Source organism: Dreissena polymorpha, chromosome 3 (genome assembly GCF_020536995.1).
Source record: "Dreissena polymorpha isolate Duluth1 chromosome 3, UMN_Dpol_1.0, whole genome shotgun sequence".
Lineage (NCBI taxonomy): Eukaryota > Metazoa > Mollusca > Bivalvia > Myida > Dreissenidae > Dreissena > Dreissena polymorpha.
In genome coordinates this window covers 123,975,107-124,001,301 of record NC_068357.1, presented here as the reverse complement: position 1 = coordinate 124,001,301, position 26,195 = coordinate 123,975,107, and the positions used below count along the sequence as shown (strand labels likewise).

The 26,195-nt window shown below is 36.5% G+C and overlaps 2 protein-coding genes and 1 long non-coding RNA gene across 3 annotated transcripts in view; 2 read left to right on the top strand and 1 right to left on the bottom strand.

Moving 5' to 3' along the window:
• LOC127871297 (ribosomal oxygenase 1-like) overlaps positions 1 to 22,454 on the bottom strand; it is a 44,248-nt gene extending 21,794 nt beyond the window's left edge. Inside the window, 10 exon segments of the mRNA XM_052414064.1 lie at positions 1,509 to 1,622; positions 2,629 to 2,728; positions 12,024 to 12,151; positions 12,510 to 12,802; positions 14,301 to 14,390; positions 18,096 to 18,137; positions 19,275 to 19,425; positions 20,383 to 20,502; positions 20,794 to 20,864; positions 22,310 to 22,454. Coding sequence (XP_052270024.1) covers positions 1,509 to 1,622; positions 2,629 to 2,728; positions 12,024 to 12,151; positions 12,510 to 12,802; positions 14,301 to 14,390; positions 18,096 to 18,137; positions 19,275 to 19,425; positions 20,383 to 20,502; positions 20,794 to 20,841 — 1,086 coding nt within the window. The 5' untranslated portion in view covers positions 20,842 to 20,864; positions 22,310 to 22,454.
• LOC127871307 (uncharacterized) lies at positions 747 to 10,167 on the top strand. Its single transcript, XR_008045284.1, has 4 exons — positions 747 to 1,020; positions 1,461 to 1,682; positions 2,681 to 2,829; positions 10,068 to 10,167. It is a non-coding gene; the product is annotated as an uncharacterized LOC127871307 (long non-coding RNA).
• LOC127872563 (KICSTOR complex protein kaptin-like) overlaps positions 22,370 to 26,195 on the top strand; it is a 35,131-nt gene continuing 31,305 nt past the window's right edge. The window contains exons 1-4 of the mRNA XM_052415889.1: positions 22,370 to 22,537; positions 22,687 to 22,924; positions 25,122 to 25,204; positions 25,803 to 25,887. Of these exons, the coding sequence (XP_052271849.1) occupies positions 22,514 to 22,537; positions 22,687 to 22,924; positions 25,122 to 25,204; positions 25,803 to 25,887 (430 nt within the window). The 5' untranslated portion in view covers positions 22,370 to 22,513. The remainder of the gene's footprint in view (positions 22,538 to 22,686; positions 22,925 to 25,121; positions 25,205 to 25,802; positions 25,888 to 26,195) is intronic.

Sequence of the window (26,195 nt, the reverse complement as noted above, 5' to 3'; positions counted from 1 at the left end):
TAGACGTTGATTAGTGTTATTTGTGTTTCGTGTATTTTGATATCTATACTTGCTTGTCTACCAATTATTATTTCCTTAAAGTTATCGACTGTGACCCCTATATTATTTTTTATCAGAAAGGCAATGCCTTGTTTATTAGTATGTTCTCCACTGAGATAGATTTCTCCGTCCCATTCATCTTTTAAGGTTTGTGCTAAAGTAGGTGTCCAATGACATTCTTGTAAAAGGCATATACTATATTTTTTTTCGTCTAACCATTTGAAGATTTTTATTCGTTTGTCTTTATTGTTTAATCCTTTAACATTTAAAGTACATAATTTAATCATTTAAGTGGGTGGAGGGTGATGTGAATGGTAATTTGTATGTGCTTGTCCAGTTAGTTTCTATCTTAAAACATGTCCAGTTTGTTTCTATTATAAGACATAGGATGTCCATACATACAAACAAAAATAGAAAACAAAAATTATGGATACAGAAAGATGAATATTCCTTAGATATGAAGAAGTGAAAAGAAATAATCACAAATGATATAATTATACAATAGTTTAATGAAAGTGACATGAAAAATGATACCGTAATTACTCTAAGTTTTCGGCCACTCAAAGTTTTTGAACACCCCATTTTTTGGCCAAAATAATTATTTTTCGTGACTCTTAATTTCAGACATGCGCGTTTTTTTGTTGATCATTAAAAATGACTCAATTTTTGGACAGTATAAAAATAATTATTTTTCGTGACTCTTAATTTTCGACATGCGCGTTTTTTGTTTATCATTAAAAATGACTCAATTTTTGGACAGTATATTTTACACTGCTATTTTACAAGATTTCAACACTGTATAAGCTTATCTTGTGAAACTTGGATCATGGATTTTTACAAATGGATTAAGGTCATAAAACCTGGGAAACGCATGCCTGAAGGCAATGAACCATATTTGCGTAATTGGGTAAATAACCATGTATACAGGTAGAAAACAATTGCTTCACCCAAAAGCGTTTTAAATGATATCTTCCAATTAAGGTACAGTATGTTTAAGGTTTTTTACTTTTTTGTTTTGTATCATTTCAGGCAAGAGTTAGCAAAGCTGTGAAGTTGTATTTATTTCAAAGTAGAAACACTATTGAGCATTGAGTTATCGATTTTATTTCAAAATAATTATTAATGTTTTTGTACATTTAATTTTGGTCTCATAATTTTCGGACACATGTACATTTTTTGTAATATTTTCCCTAGCTTAATCTAAAATTCTGAATACAGAGTAATTACTGTATTGTAATAAGATTTATTTATTATAAATACATGTAACAAGCTTTTAAAATAAAGTACAGTTGTTTTTTATCAATCTTCATCACTCAACTTAATTATTTTAATTTAAAGTTTCCATAAATATACAGCATATGGGTGATCACACAGTCTAACAATTACACATTTTACCCGTGCATTCTTCAAATTTAATACAGGTGGTACAGAAAATCCCCGCGTGATTTGTAGACAGGTATGTAACTTACCTGGTAGAAGTCCCAGACCAGTGACCTGTATGCCCGCCCTGGTGGATTGTGGGTCTCACGCTTGCCGTCCCGATACGAGGTCACGTCCAGGTTGACCCCAAACTGCACAAACTCCTAGAGGTCACAGGAAGAAGAGCAGGCTTAAGGGATGTTGATAAACAAGACTTATAGCATGTGAGTGAAGTATTGTTATGCATCATTGCCATTACTTCTTAACCATCACAGGACAATTTTGAGAAGTCTCATATGAAAATGGGTCTAATGCCATACATGGATAGCTTAGCTCCAGACCAGCATGTACAGATGGTCAGGAGCTACCCTGTCTGCAGATGCCGGGCTGGCCATATATGGCATAAGACCCATTTTTGTATGACCCATGTCATACAGTAAAGAACAAGAGCTGTATCCATAGGATGACATATGCCCCCAATAAATGCTTTGATAGAAGTTATGAGCATTTTTCCAAACCTAAATGCGGATTTCCAAACCTAAACGCGGACCCTAAGTTCAAGGTCATGGTCAAAGGGGTAAGCATTTGTGTGCGTACCGAAAGGCGTTGTCCATATACACATGCATACCAAATATGAAGGTTACATCTGAAGCAACATAGAAGTTATGAGCATTTTTTGAAACTTAAACGCAAAGTGTGACCAGACGGACGGACAGACTGACAGTGTGATCACTATATGCCCTCCTTTGGGGGCATAAAAATGAATGCTTGCCACCTACATTTCTGATTCTTTTCACTGTTACAATGGTGTATTCCACATGTTTTGCATTTTGATAATATACTCTGGTGTTTTGAAGCTAGCCATATTGGACCCCTAATATGTAGCCTTTTGGATGCTTTGTAGCCATATTGGAACTTTATAACGCATAATAGACATTTAGTATCCATATTGGATGTTTTGTAGCCATATTGGATGTTTTGTAGCCATATTAGACATTTTGTAGTCATTTTGGATGTTTAGTAACCATATTGGACATTTTAAGATTAATCCTTAATTCAAATCAAGTTCAGCAAAGCTGAAGGTACATATTTCTTACTGTATAATTTTTAAACAAAAACTATGTAATATACTAAGAGTATGGCTGAAGTGCCCTCTAAAGTGTGACTCACGTTGTGTAGGATGCGGTCGAGTTCCTCTGTACTGAACCAGCCCTTGTTGTAGTTTCTGATGTGACGGCGAACTAACAGGGGCTTCTTCTCCCATAACTCACTGATAACAGACACACACACAAACACTTGTATCAGAGAAATACATCAACATTCGACCAGTAATTGTGCTAAAATAGATGTGAAAGAGTTCAAAATGTTGAAGTGAGTATACCATTTTTTATTTTTTTCAATCTTAAACCAATGCATGAATATAAAAGAGGAATGGTAAAAAAAAAATTGAATATCTTATAATGGGACCATTTATCAAATATTGTTCCCTTCCATGAAAATCAAAAACGTCCAAGTTGACACCGAGACCGACATGTTCAATAATATCTGTTGAAGAATTAAAAATTGTCTATCTATATGTTGATGAACTAATTTGAACTTAATATAGTGGGTTTCCCAACAGTGTTATGTCTTATACATTAATGGGTTTCATTTTCTTCATAAGAAAACTATTCGCAAGTGTACAAACCTTTAATTTCTTCGATTCTATGGTATAATGTTTTGAACTTCTTATTTTATTCATAAATGTTATTAAAAATGTAATGAGCCTTGATCTTTTTTATGAGTTGTGGTCACATATTAAAGCATGTACAGTAAGGCCTGAAGGCTCTGAAGAAAAGCTTTAGTAAAAACATTCCATAACATTTGCACCTAGCTCTGGGAAAACAGGTCTTAATAAATGTGGGTAAACTGTTACCCAAGATTGTGAATGTGGGTAAACTGTTACCCAAGATTGTGAATGTGGGTAAACTGTTACCCAAGATTGTGAATGTGGGTAAACTGTTACCCAAGATTGTGAATGTGGGTAAACTGTTACCGAAGATTGTGAATGTGGGTAAACTGTTACCCAAGATTGTGAATGTGGGTAAACTGTTACCCAAGATTGTGAATGTGGGTAAACTGTTACCCAAGATTGTGAATGTGGGTAAACTGTTACCCAAGATTGTGAATGTGGGTAAACTGTTACCCAAGATTGTGAATGTGGGTAAACTGTTACCCAAGATTGTGAATGTGGGTAAACTGTTACCCAAGATTGTGAATGTGGGTAAACTGTTACTCAATATTTTGAATGTGGGTAAACTGTTACCCAATATTTTGAATGTGGGTAAACTGTTACCCAAGATTGTGAGTGTGGGTAAACTGTTACCCAAGATTGTGAATGTGGGTAAACTGTTACCCAAGATTGTGAATGTGGGTAAACTGTTACCCAAGATTGTGAGTGTGGGTAATCTGTTACCCAAGATTGTGAATGTGGGTAAAATGTTACCCAAGATTGTGAATGTGGGTAAACTGTTACCCAAGATTGTGAATGTGGGTAAACTGTTACCCAAGATTGTGAATGTGGGTAAACTGTTACCCAAGATTGTGAATGTGGGTAAACTGTTACCCAAGATTGTGAATGTGGGTAAACTGTTACCCAAGATTGTGAATATGGGTAAACTGTTACCCAAGATTGTGAATGTGGGTAAACTGTTACCCAAGATTGTGAATGTGGGTAAACTGTTACCCAAGATTGTGAATGTGGGTAAACTGTTACCCAAGATTGTGAATGTGGGTAAACTGTTACCCAAGATTGTGAATGTGGGTAAACTGTTACCCAAGATTGTGAATGTGGGTAAACTGTTACCCAAGATTGTGAATGTGGGTAAACTGTTACTCAATATTTTGAATGTGGGTAAACTGTTACCCAATATTTTGAATGTGGGTAAACTGTTACCCAAGATTGTGAGTGTGGGTAAACTGTTACCCAAGATTGTGAATGTGGGTAAACTGTTACCCAAGATTGTGAATGTGGGTAAACTGTTACCCAAGATTGTGAGTGTGGGTAATCTGTTACCCAAGATTGTGAATGTGGGTAAAATGTTACCCAAGATTGTGAATGTGGGTAAACTGTTACCCAAGATTGTGAATGTGGGTAAACTGTTACCCAAGATTGTGAATGTGGGTAAACTGTTACCCAAGATTGTGAATGTGGGTAAACTGTTACCCAAGATTGTGAATGTGGGTAAACTGTTACCCAAGATTGTGAATATGGGTAAACTGTTACCCAAGATTGTGAATGTGGGTAAACTGTTACCCAAGATTGTGAATGTGGGTAAACTGTTACCCAAGATTGTGAATGTGGGTAAACTGTTACCCAAGATTGTGAATGTGGGTAAACTGTAACCCAAGATTTTGAATGTGGGTAAACTGTTACCCAAGATTGTGAATGTGGGTAAACTGTAACCCAAGATTGTGAATGTGGGTAAACTGTTACCCAACATTGGGAATGTGGGTAAACTGTTACCCAAGATTGTGAATGTGGGTAAAATGTTACCCAATATTTTGAATGTGGGTAAACTGTTACCCAAGATTGTGAGTGTGGGTAAATTGTTACCCAAGATTGGGATTGTGGATAAACTGTTACCAAAGATTGTGAATGTTGGTAAACTGTTACCCAAGATTGTGAATGTGGGTAAACTGTTACCCAAGATTGGGAATGTGGATAAACTGTTACCCAAGATTGTGAATGTGGGTAAACTGTACCCAAGATTGTGAATGTGGGTAAACTGTTACCCAAGATTGTGAGTGTGGATAAACTGTTACCAAAGATTGGGAATGTGGATAAACTGTTACCAAAGATTGTGAATGTGGGTAAACTGTTACCCAAGATTGTGAGTGTGGGTAAACTGTTACCCAAGATTGTGAATGTGGGTAAACTGTTACTCAAGATTGTGAATGTGGGTAAACTGTTACCCAACATTGGGAATGTGGGTAAACTGTTACCCAAGATTGTGAATGTGGGTAAAATGTTACCCAATATTTTGAATGTGGGTAAACTGTTACCCAAGATTGTGAGTGTGGGTAAACTGTTACCCAAGATTGTGAATGTGGGTAAACTGTTACCCAAGATTGGGATTGTGGATAAACTGTTACCAAAGATTGTGAATGTGGGTAAACTGTTACCCAAGATTGTGAATGTGGGTAAACTGTTACCCAAGATTGGGAATGTGGATAAACTGTTACCCAAGATTGTGAATGTGGGTAAACTGTTACCCAAGATTGTGAATGTGGGTAAACTGTTACCCAAGATTGTGAGTGTGGATAAACTGTTACCAAAGATTGGGAATGTGGATAAACTGTTACCAAAGATTGTGAATGTGGGTAAACTGTTACCCAAGATTGTGAGTGTGGGTAAACTGTTACCCAAGATTGTGAATGTGGGTAAACTGTAACCCAAGATTGTGAATGTGGGTAAACTGTTACCCAAGATTGTGAATGTGGGTAAAATGTTACCCAAGATTTTGAATGTGGGTAAACTGTTACCCAAGATTGTGAGTGTGGATAAACTGTTACCAAAGATTGGGAATGTGGATAAACTGTTACCAAAGATTGTGAATGTGGGTAAACTGTTACCCAAGATTGTGAGTGTGGGTAAACTGTTACCCAAGATTGTGAATGTGGGTAAACTGTTACTCAAGATTGTGAATGTGGGTAAACTGTTACTCAAGATTGTGAATGTGGGTATACCGTTACTCAAGATTGTGAATGTGGGTAAACTGTTACTCAAGATTGTGAATGTGGGTAAACTGTTACCCAAGATTGTGAATGTGGGTAAACTGTTACTCAAGATTATGAATGTGGGTAAACTGTTACTCAAGATTGTGAATGTGGGTAAACTGTTATCCCAGATTGGCCTGTTATGTGGGTAAAGTGTCAGCCCAGATTGGCCTGAAATGTGGGTAAACTGTCATCTCAGATTGGCCTGTAATGTGGGTAAACTGTCATCCCAGATTAGCCTGTGATGTGGGTAAACTGTCACCCAAGATTGGCCTGTGATGTGTGTAAACTGTCACCCAAGATTGGCCTGTGATGTGTGTAAACTGTCACCCAACATTGGCCTGTGATGAGGGTAAACTGTCACCCAAGATTGGCCTGTGATGTGAGTAAACTGTCACCCAAGATTGGCCAGTAATGTGGGTAAACTGTCACCCAAGATTGGCCTGTAATGTGGGTAAACTGTCATCCAAGATTGGCCTGTAATGTGTTCTTAACCCAATCCAGTCAAGCGGAAAATGTCGTCCCAGATTAGCCTGTGCAGACTGCACAGGCTTATCTAGGACAACATTCTACGCACCTGCATTAAGCCCTGTTCTCCCAGAATGCTGCTTGTATAATCAACATTGGACCATAACTAATGTTAACAATAGTTGTGAAACAGTTCAAAATGTTAAGTTGAGTATAAGCGATTTTTATGTCAGCATTTAATTTTCCGAGTCTGAAGCAAATAAATGAAAAGCAAATTCGTTGAATTGATATCCCCCGCCATTATACTTCTGGACACAAGATATAGCTATGGACACACAAAAAAAGCATTTTTTCAAAATACAAAGGGCCATAACTACCTTATTATTCGATGGTGTACAATGCCATTTTGCGTGCATCATCCTCTTATCCATATATATACTCATACAAAGTTTCAATGAAATCTGCCAAAGCACTTCCAAGATATGGCTCCAGACACAAAAGTGCCGGCCGGACGGACAACGCCAAAACAATATTCCTCCGCCTATGGCGGGGGATAATAATATGAAAGAGGAATATAAAATAAATATAGGAGCTGGCACGAGTTGTCATATCATACCATATTTTATTAAATGACTTCAGGAATTTTGTTAGTAAGCGAGCCTTTGGCGTGCTTACTAACAATATTCCTGGACGAGTTTAATAAAATATGGTACGATATGACGAGTGTCAGATCATTTTTATCACAGGCAAATTAAATAAATATTTACGCAAACATGATGGTAAATCCCAAATATTGTTTATATTTCATGTCATCATTTGACGTTGCAACGTCATTTCAGCAAAATAATAAAATGCGCTTGGTCAATAAACGAAAACTAAGTCAATGAAAACGCTTTAAAAGTATATTACACATGTGTAAGATAAAAATATATGTAATGGTTATATTACATGGGAAACAGGGTATGACATGTGATAAAATTAGTTATTTTATCATAATGGCACCATTTAACAAATGTTTATTTCCATAAAATTTTAAATGACCGAAGTTTACTCCAATACCGACATATTTAACTTTTTCAGCGTATTTTTGTTATGGAACTTAATGTAGTGTAGGACATGTGTTGTATAAACAAATCTGCACAGTAAAGAGGGGATTTACGAACAGTGTAATCTCTTTTCTAAATGAATGCCTTTTCTGTTCTACAAAAGATTATTTGTAAGGTGTTGGAGAAAACACTAATTTCTATGATTTTTTTTGGTACCACTTCTTCAGATTTTTGGGGGGATTTTTATTCATCAATGTGTATCATTTGGGGCAACCAGAGCTTACTTAATGTGCATTAAGTGTCATTCCAGACAAGCAAATTCATTGAATTGATATCCCCCGCCAATATGCTTCTGGACACAAAAGTGTTATATTTGACACTCAAAAAAGCATTTTTTCAAGATACAAAGGGCCATAACTCCGTTATTACAAGATGGTGTACAACGCCATTTGGCGTGCATAATCCTCTTATCCATATATATGACCAAAGCTGGGAAAATCAGTCTTGTGTTCAAAACATCACATTTTGACTTTTTGGCAATTTTTGATTCTCTGAACATTGTAGTTCACAAAAATGATATAGATTTTTTATTTATCACATTCAAAACTAATTTTATGACCTTCCAAAGAGACCAACCCTACATTTTACCGTCACTAAAAGTTATCATTTAATACAAAAAAGCAACGAAAATTTTCAAACAACAAGCACATTGTTTTATTAAAACAATAATCTTTCCTTTAGTCAAATACATAATTATAGTGCAATAAACTGACAACAGCATTATGGACATTTAAAATGTACCATTTGTGTTGCTATGGTAACCAATCTACATGTTAATAATCACCAGAGCACACAATCACGCCTTTTATAAATCTATGAATTGTATATTCAATCAAGTGTTTGTTTAAAGGCAAACACAACATTAATTTCACTGTTTTGTAACTAGTTAAACAATAACAATCAATAATGTGTGTGTTCCATGAACAATTTCCTTTTTTCATTCTGTTACATGTGTATTTAAGTATAATGTAACCTCAAACACAACAGAATGGAAAAACACAGCATTGAAAAGTGTTGGTTGAAAGTACACTTGGATACTAAATGTTTCAGTAAATGAAATAACCATTATTTATCATTATTTCTGATAGAGAAAAAAAGACAAAATAAACAATTACTTAAACATAAAAATTGTTTGTTTTTGTTACTATGGAAACAATGTAGCAAACAAACAAAAATATAGGATTTTCATTGTAAAACATAGATAAATACAATATTCACACTGATTTTTTTCCAGTTTTTCTGATAGGCAGTCTGTGTCCATAAGGTGAAAACAATTGCATGGTTAGATCTACATGGAAAAAAGGATTTTTGTTTTGTAAATATGAGATATAAAAAACTTGAAAACAAGCTTGTGCAATTAGAACAACAAAAGTTTGCATTGAACATTTCAAGACCTGTATCAACTGACACATTTAGCAATCATATACATGTTTGAGCTTTCCTAGGAATAGAGGATTTTTTGCATTGTTTGTGGGAAAATATATCACCCAATACCTTGGCCAAAATAAACACTGATACATGATTTATGTAATTGTTGTGGCACCATCAGAGAAGATCAGATGCGCATCTTAATGCATCTTCTTTTTTGGGGGGCACAGTCTGTTTTTTGTTGCTCACCAGTAGCGCGTTTCGGACGAATGTTTTCAAATAAATACCACTGATGGTCCAGATCAAGCCCTTTCGCAAACATTTCTTATGGCAGGTTGTCACAGCTCACATTAACATTCACTTTCGAGACCTTCCTGAGAGTGTTTCTGACTACTGGTGAGTCACTAAATTCCCTGCACTCCACAACACCGGAATGCTCCGCTGACACATGGAAATTGATGAAATTTGGTGACATTCTTTATATGGTGACACAATGTCGTAAGGTAATCCTCAAGTCTTAGATAACAACAGGATTGGAAGAGTCCCCCACAAGCTGGGGGATGTTGTGGCCCGTCCTTGACGATAATCCCACAGACACAGCGACATCAGACAACATTTCTGCATTGAAGTTTCTGTATCAAGATTACCATTTAATTAAGAAACAATTGCAAAATATAGTTTTCCTATTATCAAATTATTATTTTGTTGTTGTTGTTGTAATAGAAAACTACAAAGTTTGAAGGATGATTTTGCATGGGATTTTGTTTGCCATATCAAGAATTTCATACCAATAAAACAGCTGAAACTATTAAAATGAATATTTATTTTCCTGTTACAAGACATAAAGTACCTACACACTATTTTTAATTGATTTATCTTTTATTATTTTTCTATTTTATTACACAGCAGAACTATACAACTGGATAGACCTATGGAAATGCAAACAAGGTTAATCAAGAAGGATCATGCAGGTCACATATACGATACTGTGATAAGGAATTTACCTCCACTTTGACTTCCAGATACCTAAGTGCCAATCTGGTTTAAACTTTGTATGTCTCATCAACATAAAGCTTCGTGTGATGATTCTGTGTAAACCTGAAATGTTAAAAAATAATTATTAAAAAAGGTCAGGCTTCAATTTAGAATATGTATTTTGTAGTAATTGACTGACTCAAAAATGTTGACTCATTTCAATATATTATTTTAAGAGAATTTTCCTTTTGGGATTGATACCAGAGTATTTTTTTAACATATTTACTACATATCAACATGCTTTACCATTTTGCAATTGCATTACTGCAAACAAATATTTTTAACAACAGGTTGAGCTAAATTAATTTCTCAACATTAAAAAAAGCTATCAGAAACACAATAACTAAGGGCTTTTTATTACCTACAAGAACTCTCCACAGATGGTACCAGATGACTATGTTGTTTTTATTTTGGCCGCAACAGTTGTCACACTGAAAGTGAGAATGCTGTTCGCCAAGACCGTAACTTTCCAACCTGTAGAATATAAAATTATTGGTTATTTATCTACATAACACTTTTTTTTATAATAATTATTATTAATTAAATTTGTGCTTAAACATTTTAAAAAAGTCAACCTTAAATTTGTTTTGTTTATCAGCTTCTGCCACATGAAGTACAGACTTTTCAATAAACGCAGTATCTGATGTTGTTTTTTTACTGCTTCTACATCAATATCAATATCAGACTCATCATGGTTTGACTCAAGGTCACTTTCATCACAGGAGTTTGAAATTCTATCAATATAGCTAATCTAATGGCTAAATATTTTTTTATACCCCTATATATTATAAAGACTTGTCTTATACTATATAGGGGTATAATTTTTTTATTATTTAGCCATTAGATTGGCTATATTGATATAATTTCAAACTCCTGTGCTTTCATAATCACCTACCACATCAAACAAATCTTGAGTAGCTGGGTGAGAAGTTTCAAAATAAAGTTCATTTACATTCGATAAATCATTTAAATTTAAAAACGAAGTGTCCTGGTCTTGTGAAATTTCACATGGAATAGTGTTGGTGTTAATAAATTGAGACATGGTATTTTAAAGTCAAATTTAAATCTTCCACCATTTCATGTAAACAATTCAGTTGCTATCGTACAGTTTACTTCCGGGTCAAACTTGCGAGTCGCGAAAAATTAATCACAAAGCCAAAATACACATATATCTTTCACTTACCTTTTTAAGCATGTGGAAATATTATTTCCGAACCTTCTTCGATTGAAGACATCCATAAGTACACGATGTCATTTTGATTTACAGCGTTTAATAGCCATTGAAAATGAACACTACGAGACAGGTTGCGCTACCTGTGAACTGCTCAAACGAAACAGTGTCTTTCAAGGGGAATAATTTGAATTAAATAAGCGGATTACAAACCACCAATTGTGCCAGTGTTTAAAGGACATATTCATGCTATGTTGTGGAAATTTTCAAAGCATGTCATAAATTATGAGCCGAGAAATTGTATGAAAAAGACGAAATATCCAGCGCATTTTCGTACAAGATTTCTATCTCGCGATTTCCCGACATAAACGTCAGCGTACACAAGACTGATTTTCGCTGACGACGTCACATATATACTCATACTAAGTTTCAATGAAATCCGCCAAAGCACTTCCAAGATATAGCTCCGGACGGACGGACGGAAAGACGGACGGACAACGCCAAATCAATATCCCTCCGCAGATGGCGGGGGATAATAAACCTGTGCAGTCCACACAGGCTAATCAGGGAAGACACTTTGAGCTATTATGGTATTTTTCGTTCAAAGGAGGTCCCTGATTTGCTTGTTCAGACTGTGGAAGTCTCAAACAATCTCTCACCTGAAGAACTTGTCCACTGTGACCGGGTGTATCATGCACTCAAACAGTTTGCGAGCATCCTCCTGCGAGTCAGTGACTGAGTCGAGCAAGTGCATCGCTGACACCTTCTTCCTAGCCTCTGGCTGGGACTGGAATAACAGAGCATCTGTATGGGGAAACTTGGCTAAATGCATTTGCTAAAAGTGTCGTCACAGATTTTTTGTGTGCAGTATTTTTTATTTAAAGAAAATCTCTTCTTAGCAAAATTCAATTTTAAACTGCACAGGCTCATCTGTGATGACACTTTACGCACATACCACTAGCTGTTGGAGTTAAATGCTGATAGGCTACATACCACTCACTGTGGGGATACACTGCTGATAGGCTACATGTCACTAGATGTGGGGGTAAAAAGCTGATTGGCTACATACCACTACCTGTGGGTATACAATGCTGGTATGTTACATATCACTAACTTTGGAGGTAAAATTCTGATAGGCTACATACCAATAACTGTGGAGGTACAATTCTGGTAGGCTTGGGGGACGACACTCTCTGCTTCTTTCTCGCTGAGTCAGGAGAGCCATCATCAAGTCCCCGCTTGCCCTTTTTTTTGACCAGCTTGTCAGCGGAGGTTTCTGATTGGTGGATGCCACTGATGTCGGGGGTGGAAACCGACTTGCTGCCGTGCAGATTAGGACTTGATGTCTTTGGAGTCTCGCTGAAGTCTACTTTCGGTACTGGAGGAAGAGGCTTCTTCTGTTTGGCTGCAGCTCTGGCTCCTGATAGTCGTGGAGACTCTACAAAAGTTGGGAAAGTGTCCTATCAAACATAGTTGTAAAGACTCTATAAGAGGAATGAAAGTGATAACAAACAGTGCTCTTGGATATCACGTGTTTAATGGTGCCCCAAAACAACAAGAAACCGTCGGAATCGGGTGATGCTCCCCAAAGTTTTTTTTGGTCACAATATTGCACTATATATTCAGATAAAAGGAAACGTCTTGAGGGCACAGTAGTTGGGGGGACAAGAATTTTTTTATAGAAAATTTCAAAGGGCCATAACTCTGTGAAAAATCATCCGACCAGAACCCGCTGATAATATGCACATCTCCTCTTGGTAGTGAAGATTCCCATAAAGTTTCATTGAATTCCGGTCATTAGTTGCTGAGAAATAGCCCGGACAAATATTGTGCACGGACGGACACACGGACGGACGGACAGACGAAGCGACGACTATATGCTTCCCCCAATTTTTTTGGGGGGAGCATAAAAATCATCGGACCAGAACCCGATGATAATATGCACATCTCCTCTTGGTAGTGAGGCTTCCCATAAAGTTTCATTGAATTCCAGTCATTAGTTGCTGAGAAATAGCCCGGACAAAAATTGTGCACGGACGAACAGACAGACAGACAGACGCACACATGGACAGACAAAGCGGCAACTATATGCTGCCCCCAAAATAAATTTTGTGGGAGCATAAAAAGGAACAGGCATTCTAGTTTCTGTTTATTTTTATTCAATTGACCATATGCAGAATAATTTTATCAATGAAAAAAAGCAATTTGTCAGTTATTGTAGTAGCCATATTTTTGATTGGCTGCATTATCTGAACAGTTTCAGCCACAGAACTTATGATATGACAGGGGTTTTTCAGCACTGTCTGCGCCTCCGGACAACGGAGGCACTCCCAAAGCAAACGGACCCGATCCCAAACCGAAATTATTATATTTTTTTTTAAGAATAAAGTGTCTTATAACTTGTGTGACTAACCAGTGTTTGTTTTGGTCAAAAATATTTGCTATAAGGTTTTGACTGTTCAGTTCTTATCACAGAGTGTAACTGTAACTGAAAAACAAAACTGCAGTAATTGAATTAACGTTGAACATGCCCAATATTGCGTCTGTTTACATAAAGAAGACAAAATAACCAAATAAAAACAAATTTATTTGTTAAACCACTGAATTATTTAAGCATGATTAATTCACAATTTTTTCCCAATGAGCCGTTTCATCGAAGCAAAAATTCCCAAAATGACCAATTTTGTCGATAAAAAATTCCCAATTTGGTCAGACTCCTTTTCCCAAAATAGGCAGAAAAACCCCTGTATGAGCAGGGCTCTGCAAACACTGGGGTCAATGTATGTGCTTCAAGTGTTGTTCCAGATAAGCCTGTGCAGTCCACACAGATTAATGGGGGACAGCACTTTCCACCTAGACTAGATTTCTGTCTAATGGTCTAATGAATAGTGAACAACTGTGACTGACATGAATTTCATGATAGTCTAATCTCTTACCCTGGGGGTGTTTGGAAGGGGGGTGTGGCAGCCTGGGTGTGGTAGCTAGAAGGGGTTTATTGTCAACAGTCTTACTGTGTACAGATCCATCTGAAACATGATAAATGAAAGGCTACATTAACCCTTTACCACTTGGATATGTATTTTGACGCATTTGTAGCCCCTTAGAAAGTAACATTTAATTAAAGACTTTTCTTACCAGATTCAAGTGTTTAAGGCTTCATTTCCAATCAAAAGATACTTATGAGCAGCAAACAGCACAAAACCTGAACAGACTGCAAGTTATTTGCAGGCTGTTCTGGTTTTATGCTGTTTGCATACAGCCATTTTCACTTTGCTTCTAAGTCGGAAAGGGTTACATGCAGAGCCCATTAACAATAAAACCTGCAATTATTTACCTAGCTGTACCGTATACATGTTTGACCTTTGACCCTAAGTTTGACCTTGACAGTTGCCAAGCGGCTCAGGACTGCATGTGACACAACTCCAAATGGCGGAGATTTGAGGTAAATTGCTTATAAAAATTGCATGATGAATGATGAATTTACAGTGAAGACAAACTGCATCATGCCATCATTGGACTTTTTACGTTTAACTGTAACCTTGACCTTTACATTTGTAGAGATTGACCTTTGACGTAGGATGACAGGTCTTACATGTGGCACACTGTATTCTATGATTGTCATTTGTGGTAAGTTATTTTCAAATTGCATGGCAAATTACAAAGAAACAGTCCACACAAAGCTTTGACCTTTGATTTTGAAAGACCAAAGTTGAAATAGACTTCTATTCAACTCATGGTGGACATTTGTGTAGTGATTTTTTATTGCCCAATTGGAAAAAGTACCGGCATCAGCCCAATTGGGAACAAGAGCACCGCATAACGGGTGCCACGCTCAGCTGCGAAAGCTAGTCAGAATTTTTGTTAGAGGTCACAGTGACCTTGACCTTTGACCTTGTGACCCAACAAGAGATGTGTTTGTCAGAAACACAATGCCCCCTACTGTGCCACTTTGAAATAAAATCTATATTTATCATTTGGCAGGTATAGACATCATCTCCCTTTAAAGCTTTATTACTTCCCTTGGATTTTGTCCAATCCAACCGGGGGTAGGGGGGGGGGGGGGGGGGGTAGGTCTGTAGACAGTCAAAAATGACCAAGTCAGACATCACTGACAACCAAGGCCTGTGGTTTATCAAAGAGATCATAGCCAGAGTTCATCATGTATGTATGGACATAAGTCCACTGCTATTTAATGAAAACTAGCATTCACAAATTAGAACAGGTAAGAAATGATAATTATATCAAGAGATGTGTTCGTCAGAAACACAATGCCCCCTATTGCGCCGCTTTGAAATAAATTTGCTCTTTATCATTTGGCAGGTGCACCGCTTTGAAATAAAATTGCTCTTTATCATTTGGCAGGTATATAAATCATCTCCCTTTAAAACTTATTACTTCCCTTGAATTTTGTCCAATCCAACCGGGGGGGGGGGGTCTCACAGTCAATTATGACCATGTCAGACACCACTGACAACCAAGGCCTGTGGTTTAAAAGAGATCATAGCCAGAGTTGATCATTTCTTTTTCATGTATATATGGACATAAGTCCACAGGTATGTAATGAAGATCAAAGAAATTATAACTATATCAATTAAAAAAATAAACTTTGACAAATCAATCATTTGAGTTATAAATAATCAAAATAATAAATCTGTACAGTAACTGTGAAAAGAACTTCAATTCTTGGTAAGGAAATATATAATATGAGATTTATAATTATATAAATTACTTCCCTTGAAAATATTTGTCTCTAACAAATCTCTATTTTTAGTAGCAAATAATTAAAAGCCACTATCGTGACTGTGATTGACCACTCGAAATGTGCAGCTCCACGAGATACACATGCATGCTTAATATATAAAGTGGCTATGTTCAATATTGAATAATTATCTCCCTTTTTAAAGCATATTACTTCCCTTAAATTTGTGTTTTTTACCGTAGAACGTAAAGGATGACCTTGACCTTGACCTTTCACCACAATGTGTTTGTCAGAAACACAATGCCGCCTACTGCGCTGCTTTGATTTATTTAACAAAAATATATTTGTGGGCAGGTCAGATAACTATGTCCATTTAAACCTTATTACTTCCCTTGACTTTGTTTTTTTCGACACTAGACCTTGAAGGATGATGTTCACCTTAAAATTTTACCACTCAAAATCTGCAGCTCCATGAGATACACATGCATGCCAAATATCAAGGTGCTATCTTCAATATTTAAAAGTTATGGCCAATGTTAAGGTTTTAGCACGACGCCTATGGCGGACATCGGACGGCGATCTGGCTATGACAATAGCTCGGGTTTTCTCCGAAAACAGCCTCGCTTAAAATAACAGCAAAAAAACCCTGATATTGGGAAAATTCAGGACATGAAATCTTCAGATTGAGTATTAGTGTATTTGATTTGTTGCTAACAATTACTTTAAAATTGATAACTAAGTGTTGTCAGTTGTCAATATTATATAGTTACCTAGGTTCAAGCCATAGCACTGCAAAGGGAAATTAACTAAATGTAGCATTTTATGTTTAAACAAGAGATGTGTTTGTCAGAAACACAATGCCCCCTATTTCGCCGCTTTGAAATAAAATTTCAATATGACATTTGGCAGGTTTAGAAATTATCACCCTGTTAAAGCTTATTACTTCTCTTGGATTGCATTTTTTGACTTTTGACCTTGAAAGATGACCTTGATCTTTCACCACTCAAAATGTGCAGCTTCATGAGATACATGTGCATGCCAAATATCAAGTTGCTATCCTTCAATATTGCAAAAGTTATGGCCAATGTTAAAGTTTTCAGACGAAGGCACAGACTGACAGACGGACTGACGGACAGTTCAACTGCTATATGCCACCCTACTGGGGGCATAAAAAATAAAATCTAAACCTTCCATTGAGATTTTTTCAGACAGCCACTTGAATTTTTTTTGTTTCTTTCCCAATTGGGAAAGTGATGTTTTCCTGTACTTTATAAAGAAGGAAAACAATCGCTGTTGTGGATTTCAAAATTGATGTCTGGACAAGCTCATGTGCATGCTACTCAAGAGCTCTGTGTGCATTGTCTTTCTTGATTATTGCTAACCAATCAGTAATCTTCGTGCACCTGCTGTTGCTACGTTTGTTTAGAATACTTTAGCTGTTACCACATACATGAAATGCATTTTACTGCATGCTTTATTGGTTGCTTCAAAATTCTATTAAGCATTTAATTTTCCTGTTCTACATGCAGTGTTTTTATGGGGCTGTGTCCCTTTGGATTGGAAAAAACACTTTAGTTGCATAATTATCTCAATAAATCGGTCAAAAGTGATCTATGTGCAGCTACAACTGAAATATATTCAAGGGATGTCCCACATTTAAGTCGTCTTATTGAATAGCTGTCTTAATTTCACATGGAAACCAATAGTTGACAACATGGTTTTACTGTAAACATGTACCGATATTTAAATTCTATCCTTTTTTTATACAATTGCTTTAATGCAGTGTTCTCCAGAAAAAAATTGAGTAGCCAGTTATATTTTCACAGTAGCCGGCAACTAGGCACTAAAACGGGTGTATTTCGATTTGCACCATTTCAATTGGTATTTTTGGGAAAAGTATTCGGCATCTAGATTGAATGTAACCTGTGAAATTGCTAGCTTCCGGTGCTTCCGGAGAACACTGTTTAATGCCCAGTTTTTACTTTCTTATTTGCTTCGATTACAATGGAGGTCAAGAACTATTATCCCTTACTTGACTGAGACTTCTTCCCAAGGCCCAGGGATGCATCTTTTGCTGAAACAAAATGATAGTGTCAATATTCTTAACAACTTTAATTAGTATGCGGCTTCTAGAGTGTTAAAAATTATTGTTTAAATTGCAAATGTATAAATGGTTGGTCTCACAAGCCACACAAAACTACAGATTGTCAAAATAGTTACACAAATTTCAGAGCAATACCTCCAACAAAACTCAAATTATTGAGCAGACAGGTTGTTCTACTTCGTAACAGTGACCTTAACCATTTATCCAACTCTCAAGCTATAGAAAGTAAACGTTTTTTCCACATTATAAACAAGAGTTCTGCGGTCGGAGACATATGCCCCCCAAACAGGGCTTTGAACTAGTGACCCAAATTTCAATAAGGGTCATCTACTGTCCAAGGCCAATGTACATATGAAGTATCAAGCCAATCGGTCAATTCGTTGAAGAATTATTGATTGGAAACGAACTGGTCTACCGACAGACCTACAGACTGACCGACATCCAGCAAAACGATAATACCCCCTCTTTTTCGTAGGAGGGAATAAAAAGTCACTTTGATCATGACCTCGATAATGCCAAATGAATAAATGAAAAGCCAAGGTAGGTATTCATGTATGTTACCCACACATACAAACTCAGATTATTAAGCATACATTTTTTTCTTCCATTTTTAGTAGCAGTGACCTTGACCTCAGCCCAACTGGTCCATTCAGTTATTTTGAACATAGGTCTACATAAAACATATGACTCATGCAGTGTAGCCGGATTTGACCCCAGGGAAAAATTATGACAAATTGTGTTGAGGACCACAATAAGATGTCACAATCCAAATATTAAACTTCTGTGTTATGTGGTTTTATTTATTTAGTTAGCGTGCTATATAAGTCTTCATTGCCAGCTTGCAACCCCAGGGTGGGGTCTGTCATTACACAAGGGGCATAATGCAAAATTACTTTGTAGAAGGAGGCCTTTGTTGAGGCACTTTGATATTCCATAACAAATGTAAACCTGTTAACCATGTGGTTTTAGAGAAGTATTTTTGCTAAAAGGGATTTTTTTAGATGCTATTGGGAATTTTGTAGATTTTTCTCAATTGGGAAATTACCTTTTAGAGGTCCTTTTTAAAGAAGATAAACAATCGCTGAGTTTCAAGGAAACAACTCTGACCTGATTTCTCCTTCTCTTTCACACCTGTCAGTTTCACCCCGTCCTCATTGCCGGCAACAAACGGGCTGTTACCGGTACCATCGGACAGGATGGTGGGGCGATGTTTGTTTCCCCGCAGAGTGCTCCTGAAGCTGCCACCCTTGAACGCTCTCTGAAAAACAGGCACTGATAACCAGTCTTGATCATAATGTTCCTAACAATAACCAGTCATTGTATGTGCGCCTGGCCTTTTCCTGACGTATCTACAGGTCCATTAAACAGACCTTTTCTTAAAGTAAAATATTTAACAAAAAATCCCAATATGAAAAAAAATCCCAATTTCAAAAAAAAAAAATTAATTGTTTTGCAAGTAATTTCTAATGATAATTATACCTCAAGATTATTTCAATAACATTAACAAAGTATAAAACTATCATTTATATCTTGTTCTTCTCATTTAAATTGTTATAAAGAGTTATAATGTGTTTTTCCCAAATCAGTGGACTTTGCATGCGAAAAAAAATCCCTAATCAAAAATTTAATGGCCAAGAAAAGCCTTAAAAATTGTTGGGACATTTGACCATAAGTGGGACTTTTTTGACAGGACAACTTAAATGATCTTTCTTTCCACTTTTACTTAAGTCAGTATTATTTACATTACTTACAACAAGATATGTGTCAATTGGTCACGGATGCCCCCTCATTCCACTTTTGTCTCAAAACGCCACATAGGTAACATAAGTCAGCCTACATCTGATAGTCATGCAGGTAAATTCACACACAAAATATCAGGTATCTAAAACCTTTTCTGAAACAAGAGATGTGTTTGTCAAAAACACAATGCCCTTTTTTTAAATCAGAGTTTATTTACAGGTCCTACCGGCCTCTTCACGAGGTCTTTGAGGTCTTTGAGGTCCGACCTGACACAATGCCCCCTATTGCGCTGCTTTGAAATAAAATTTCAATATATCATTTGGCAGGTTTTGAAATTATCTCCCTTTTAAAGCTTATTACTTCCCTTGGATTGTATTTTTTTTTACTTTTGACCTTGAAGGATGACCTTGATCTTTCACCACTCAAAATACTATGCTACCATAAAATACTATGCTATGAAGTGTGTTAAACATACCAGAAATCTCTTGGAGGTACTTTCATCCTCATTGATAGCTGGGGTACTGTTGGCCTTCTTCAGAGAGACTGTGGCATCTGTGGATTCACATGGCTGTGAACTGGCAGTCTCAGTTTTTGTCTGCGAACCAAACCAAAACTATCATTGTATCACAGAAACTGATGCCCTGACGGTGCATGTTTGGACACAGACAAATACACTATTTATTCTACAGCAAACAAATGCTGAAATGGCCTAAATTGGTTGAAATCAAATTTCCTTTCTAAACAATAATGTGAAAATATAAAGATTGTTGATTAATTGTATATAACAATCCATGTTCATATTTATAAGAAGGTTTAAAATTTGAGAGTTAAATGTTGACAGTCATATTGAAATTGTATATACTTGTTGTAAAACAAATTTACCTACCTTTTTCCCTTTCAGAATTGCAAAGGCTGACAGTTTTTTGTCTTTCATTTTTCTGAGTGTCTGTCATAAATCTACAAATAGACATGAAATGTTTTTTTAATAATACAGTGAAATTTGGTTGTTTATAATGTCTTTGCTATTATTAACATACTTTCTTTGCTTTAATCTGTAAATGTTTAATATACTTTATGGCATATTTAACAAAATATCTCCCAAAATATTTGAAAAAGTATGTTTGTATAATTGATGGATTGAGCCGAGCCCTTGAACACTTCACAAATCCCAGTAAGCACCGGGATATTGGATGGATATCTGCAACAAAACGGCCTTTTAAAAATTAACTTTGCTGGTCTCTGACCAATGGGCAAAATGATAATGGCCCGCTATAGAAATGATGGCAGCTCAAAAAAGGTTTGCTGGTAGTTGCAATAATTCAACTCTCAGCTTTATAACCCAAAGGGTTTCTGCAGGCTGTCACAGCAACAATTATCAAAAGCTCTGGAAGGCTGTTTATGTAGTCCATATAACGTACTTCCAGAGCCTTTGATAATCTTTGCTATTGCAGCTCTCAGCAACTGTTACTGCGTGTGAAATTAATGTCCATGTTTGTGTGGCCTATGCATTGTTTGCGCATGCCCGAATTCATTCGCGGAAATCTGTCCGGCTATAGAGAACCTTTGTTTTTTGCGTTGCGAAAGAATCACGCTGCGTGTTTGTGATTCGATGCGTTAATTACATTAGAATTGCGGATATATCCCCCAAAAGAGGTACAATATTATAATATTATTATTCTTTAGTTTAAATGATTACTCAATATGTCTTTATCGCGAACGTAGCATTATCTAATTTTTATCGTAAATACATCATAAGTAATTAAGGATACATTTTGAATACAATTAAATTTTGGTGTTTCAATTCGACAGAGACGTTGTTCGTAGAAGTTGTTAATAGACATTGTTCGTAGACATTGTACCAAAGTTGCAAGTTTATATTACAAACGTTGTAGAAGTGAGAAGAAACAAAATATGCGAGAATAAATATATATATATATATCAACCAGCGTCTTCAGTCTGATCCTCTTGGTGTGGCTTGCGTAACCCTAACAGCATCGTTGCGGCCGTTATAGCAACCCTTTGGGTTATAAAGCTGAGAGTTGAATTATTGCAACTACCGTTTATGTCGACAAGGTTTGCTGGCTGTGTTTAATTGCACTTTCCGTCCCTGATTTACTACTACAATGACATTTGTATAAATACATGAGTCCTTATTGCCGTTGCTTGGTCAGCGAATTATTGATGTGTATTTGTCTATTTAGATTATTTTACATGTAACCTGGTTCGGGATTTATTGTGGTGCATTAAGTCGCGAAATTTGGTAACAATACAAATACAAGTGGGATTGTAAGTTTGTCTAATAAATTCACATGTAAAAAGCCATTCAAAATACTTGTTCCAGTTGAAATACATCGTGCTTATTGAGAATTGTAAATGACAGCTTTTATTAAACGTGGACTTACCAGTTAATTTATCATAACATCAGCACTACGACAGCAGCACAAGTTGATTTATTCGTACCGACGAATTTCGTAACTGTCACACTTGTTATCAAAACACATTTTCTTGTTGATGAGTGTTCATTTGTGGATAAGTGTTCTTCTGTGTATAAATTAAAACGTGTTGAATTTGCTATGCAGTATAAATTATAGTTCTTGTTTCAATGCATGTTCAATCGAACATCAGAAAAGGTAAATGACAAATCAGAAATACTCTTCACGTCGGAGATTTATCAGGAAAACGACAATCTTACAATCTAATATTGTTATTGAGTTTTGCAATTTATTAGTTTATTTTGAAGGCATTTACCTCTTTGAATGATAATAGTTATCAATTGCAGTTTATTTTGGTAATGGAGCAACGAAAATGGAAGTGGACAGATGCCCATTTCTGCAGTTTACCCTCCCAGACAACTATTTATGGGTGTACAAAAATAATTAATGACCACAGAGTCCATGGCTCAAACAAACTGTTGGTAGCTGCATCCTTAGTAGGACAGTTCTTCACTGTGGAGTATCAGCGAATATTTGATAAGCTAACGCCATCAACGAAAGAAATCCATTTTACATACATCCCAGGTTAGTATATCCTAACCTTTAGTTTAGACCTTATCTAGCTTGTTCGTCTTGGAAGTCAGAATGACATTTGAGGCAGGTATATTAACTGACTATTTTGACAAAATTATGCCTTATGATTCAGCTAGTATTCTTTATTAAGTAACAAGTAAAAGAAATAGTGAATATAAATTGTATTCCCTCATTCCCTTCTTAACTTAAAGGTGTGCAGTTCAAATGTCAGACAATAATTCACAATTATTATAAGCATGACATTCATTTATAAAGGGCGCTTTGATCTGATTAGTTAAACCCTAATTGTTTTAGCTTGATTCCATTGAAAGCCTAAGATTTGTTTCAACATTCTTGAGTCCCTTTCCTGGGTTGAAACAGTACTTGGTGTCTTTGGGAGAATGCTCACACAGTGGGAATCGAACCCATGATCCAGGTGCAAGCGTATACCATATCCACTACGCCAAGGCGACCTCAAATCTGATTATTTAAAAGTTACTTTGATGTGACAGTTTTTGTAAAGATCTGATTATTTTATACAACTATGAAGGTTGTTCTCTTGCCCTGGATTCATCATTTCAGTCAATAAATTCCATAACTCGGAGCAATATTTGCTTACTCGAATATTTCGACTATATCACATAGTCTTCATCAGCGATGTGCTGGTCAGTTGAGCAAGTCACGTGACATAGGATTGTCATGTGACACGAGGAACTTCTGGAACTTTCGACAGTGTGCAATTCTCTCCTCGTGTCATGTGACCATCCTCGCTCAACTGACCAGCACATCGCTGATGAAGACTATGTGATATTGTCGAAATATTCGAGTAAGCAAATGTTGCTCTGAGTTATGGAATTTATTGACTCAAATAATTATTTTATGCTCGTTTTTGACCATCTGATCAAGTAAGTTAAGTAACAATTTTATCCAGACAACAAGATGCTGAGTGTCCGAGGAGGCATGTGTTCCTTTCTGGGGCAGGTTTGGTTCTCTATGCCCATTTAAAAAAATTGTCTTGTGATTTTTAACTGGACAATTTATAAAAACATTTATTGAGATATTTGTTTCAATAGACATTGTCCTACTGCTTGATGTGCTCGCAGATGCGATCCTTTTCATGTCTTCATGTATCAAAAGTTCCTTGTATCTTCCCCCAAAATATCATAGAGACCAAAAGCAGATTAAAAGCTTGTATGTAGTATATATCAGTTACATAAATTCTTTTCAACTAAATGTTTTCCCCATCTGTTTCACTTAAATGGTGGCATAGGTAATTTGAATGTTAACTAGAAATGACGCGGCAGAGGCCGACGTGTATCCCCACGCCGCATGTTTGACCCAGGGGCGCCCCAGGGTTGGTAATGGGGCCATGCATAGTTGAGATTGACCGTATTGTCATAAGAGAAGTTCAGTATCAATTAGAAGTGAATTGGTGTAGAAATGAAGAAATTATAGTAAAAGGCAATTTTGGATGGGCGTGGCCTATGTGGGCACGGTGCCCCAGGGTTGGTAATGGGGCCATACATAGCTGAGATTGACCGTATTGTCATAAGAGAGGTTCAGTATCAATTTGAAGAAAATCGGTGTAGAAATGAAGAAATTATAGTAAAAGGAAATTTTGGGTGGGCGTGGCCTATGTGGGCGGGGCGCCCCAGGGTTGGTAATGGGGCCATGCATAGTTGAGATTAACGGTATTGTAATAAGAGAGGTTCAGTATCAATTTGAAGTGAATCGGTGTAGAAATGAAGAAATTATAGTAAAATAACCTAAAAAAATGAGTGAAAATCTCTGACCTGGCCCCGCCCCAACCCCCATAACTTTTGACCCAGGGGTCAGATCAAAATTCCAAATAGTGCAGGGTCGCACATATGCTCATAGTTACCATGTGTGTAAGTTTCAAGGTTCTAGAACTTATAGTGTAGGAGGAGATAGTGGCCAGGACGGACAGACAGACGGACAGCAGACGGCGGAGATAACCACAATATCCCCACGCTTTTCAAAAAGCGTGGGGATAAAAATCATTTTATGTATAGATTTATATGATTTTAATGTTTTGAACAAGTTTGTTTGTTAGTACTGAGCTATGAAAATTATTTGTTTACAGAAGTCAAACTATACAAAACTTCAAAATGATCAATTAATATAAATTCATTAAGATTAATGTATTACATTGTGTACTGGGTGTTAACATTCGACCTTTTTCTTTCAGGAGACTCAGAGATAGTTTCCATTGATGCTACCACTATGTGTTTGCATGGAGATAGGCTGACCATCGGCATCACATTCTGGAAGGTCAGCTACTTGTTTCATTGTGGTCTGGTTGAAGGAGGCACTTTGTGCAGTTTATTAATACTATTTTTTTCAGGCCGTTTGAGAAAAGTGAATGAACTCTTACTGCACTGTTATTAACTTATTTCTCTACTTGTAATACAGCACTGGCTGAGTTCAAATGCAATAATGCATAAAAAGGGTACTTTTGTAATTTAAGGCAAGTGACCAATTTTCCATTATATGAATAGATGAATACATGGCATCAGACATGCTATGAAAATTTCTTTTGTTGTCAACTTGAAATATTAAATCTGAAGCAGTTTTGAAACAGGATTTGTATTAGCCTAATTCTGGGAAAACTGGGCTTAATGCATGTGCGTTAAGTGTTGTCCCAGATTAGCCTTTGCAGTCCACACAGGCTGATCGGGAACAACACTTCCACCTACACTGGATTTGTTTTTTAAGAAGAGACTTCCTTCAAATAAAACATTCCATTAAAGTGGGAAGTTTCAACCCTTATTAGCCTGCGGACTGCACAGGCAAATCTGGGACGATAGATTATGCACATGCATTAAGCCCCATTTTGCCAGAATGAGGGTCCTATGATGACGTATTGTAGCAAGAAGACACAGAATGTAAACAGTTCCTACACATATACTCTGCTGCCCAGCAAGGGGAAGAATTCAACTTGGAAAGTGTGGCTCGTAAGTATGTGTGGTAGAAATGGAAGAATGAAACATTGTGTGTGGATGGTAAGTATGTCTAGTAGAAATGGAAGAATGAAACAATTTGTGTGTGGCTCGTAAGTATGTCTGGTAGACAAGGAAGAATGGACCATCTTGTAGTCATGCTACATGTAGTTTAAAAAATGACTTGATGTGAGATGTTGGGTAGTCCTAACTAAACCCTTGACCTTGACAGCCAGTTACCGGTAGATGGATTAACGTTTTACCCCCTATAAACACACTTTGATGCATTTTTAGTCCTTAAGAAATTCTAATTAAATATAAAG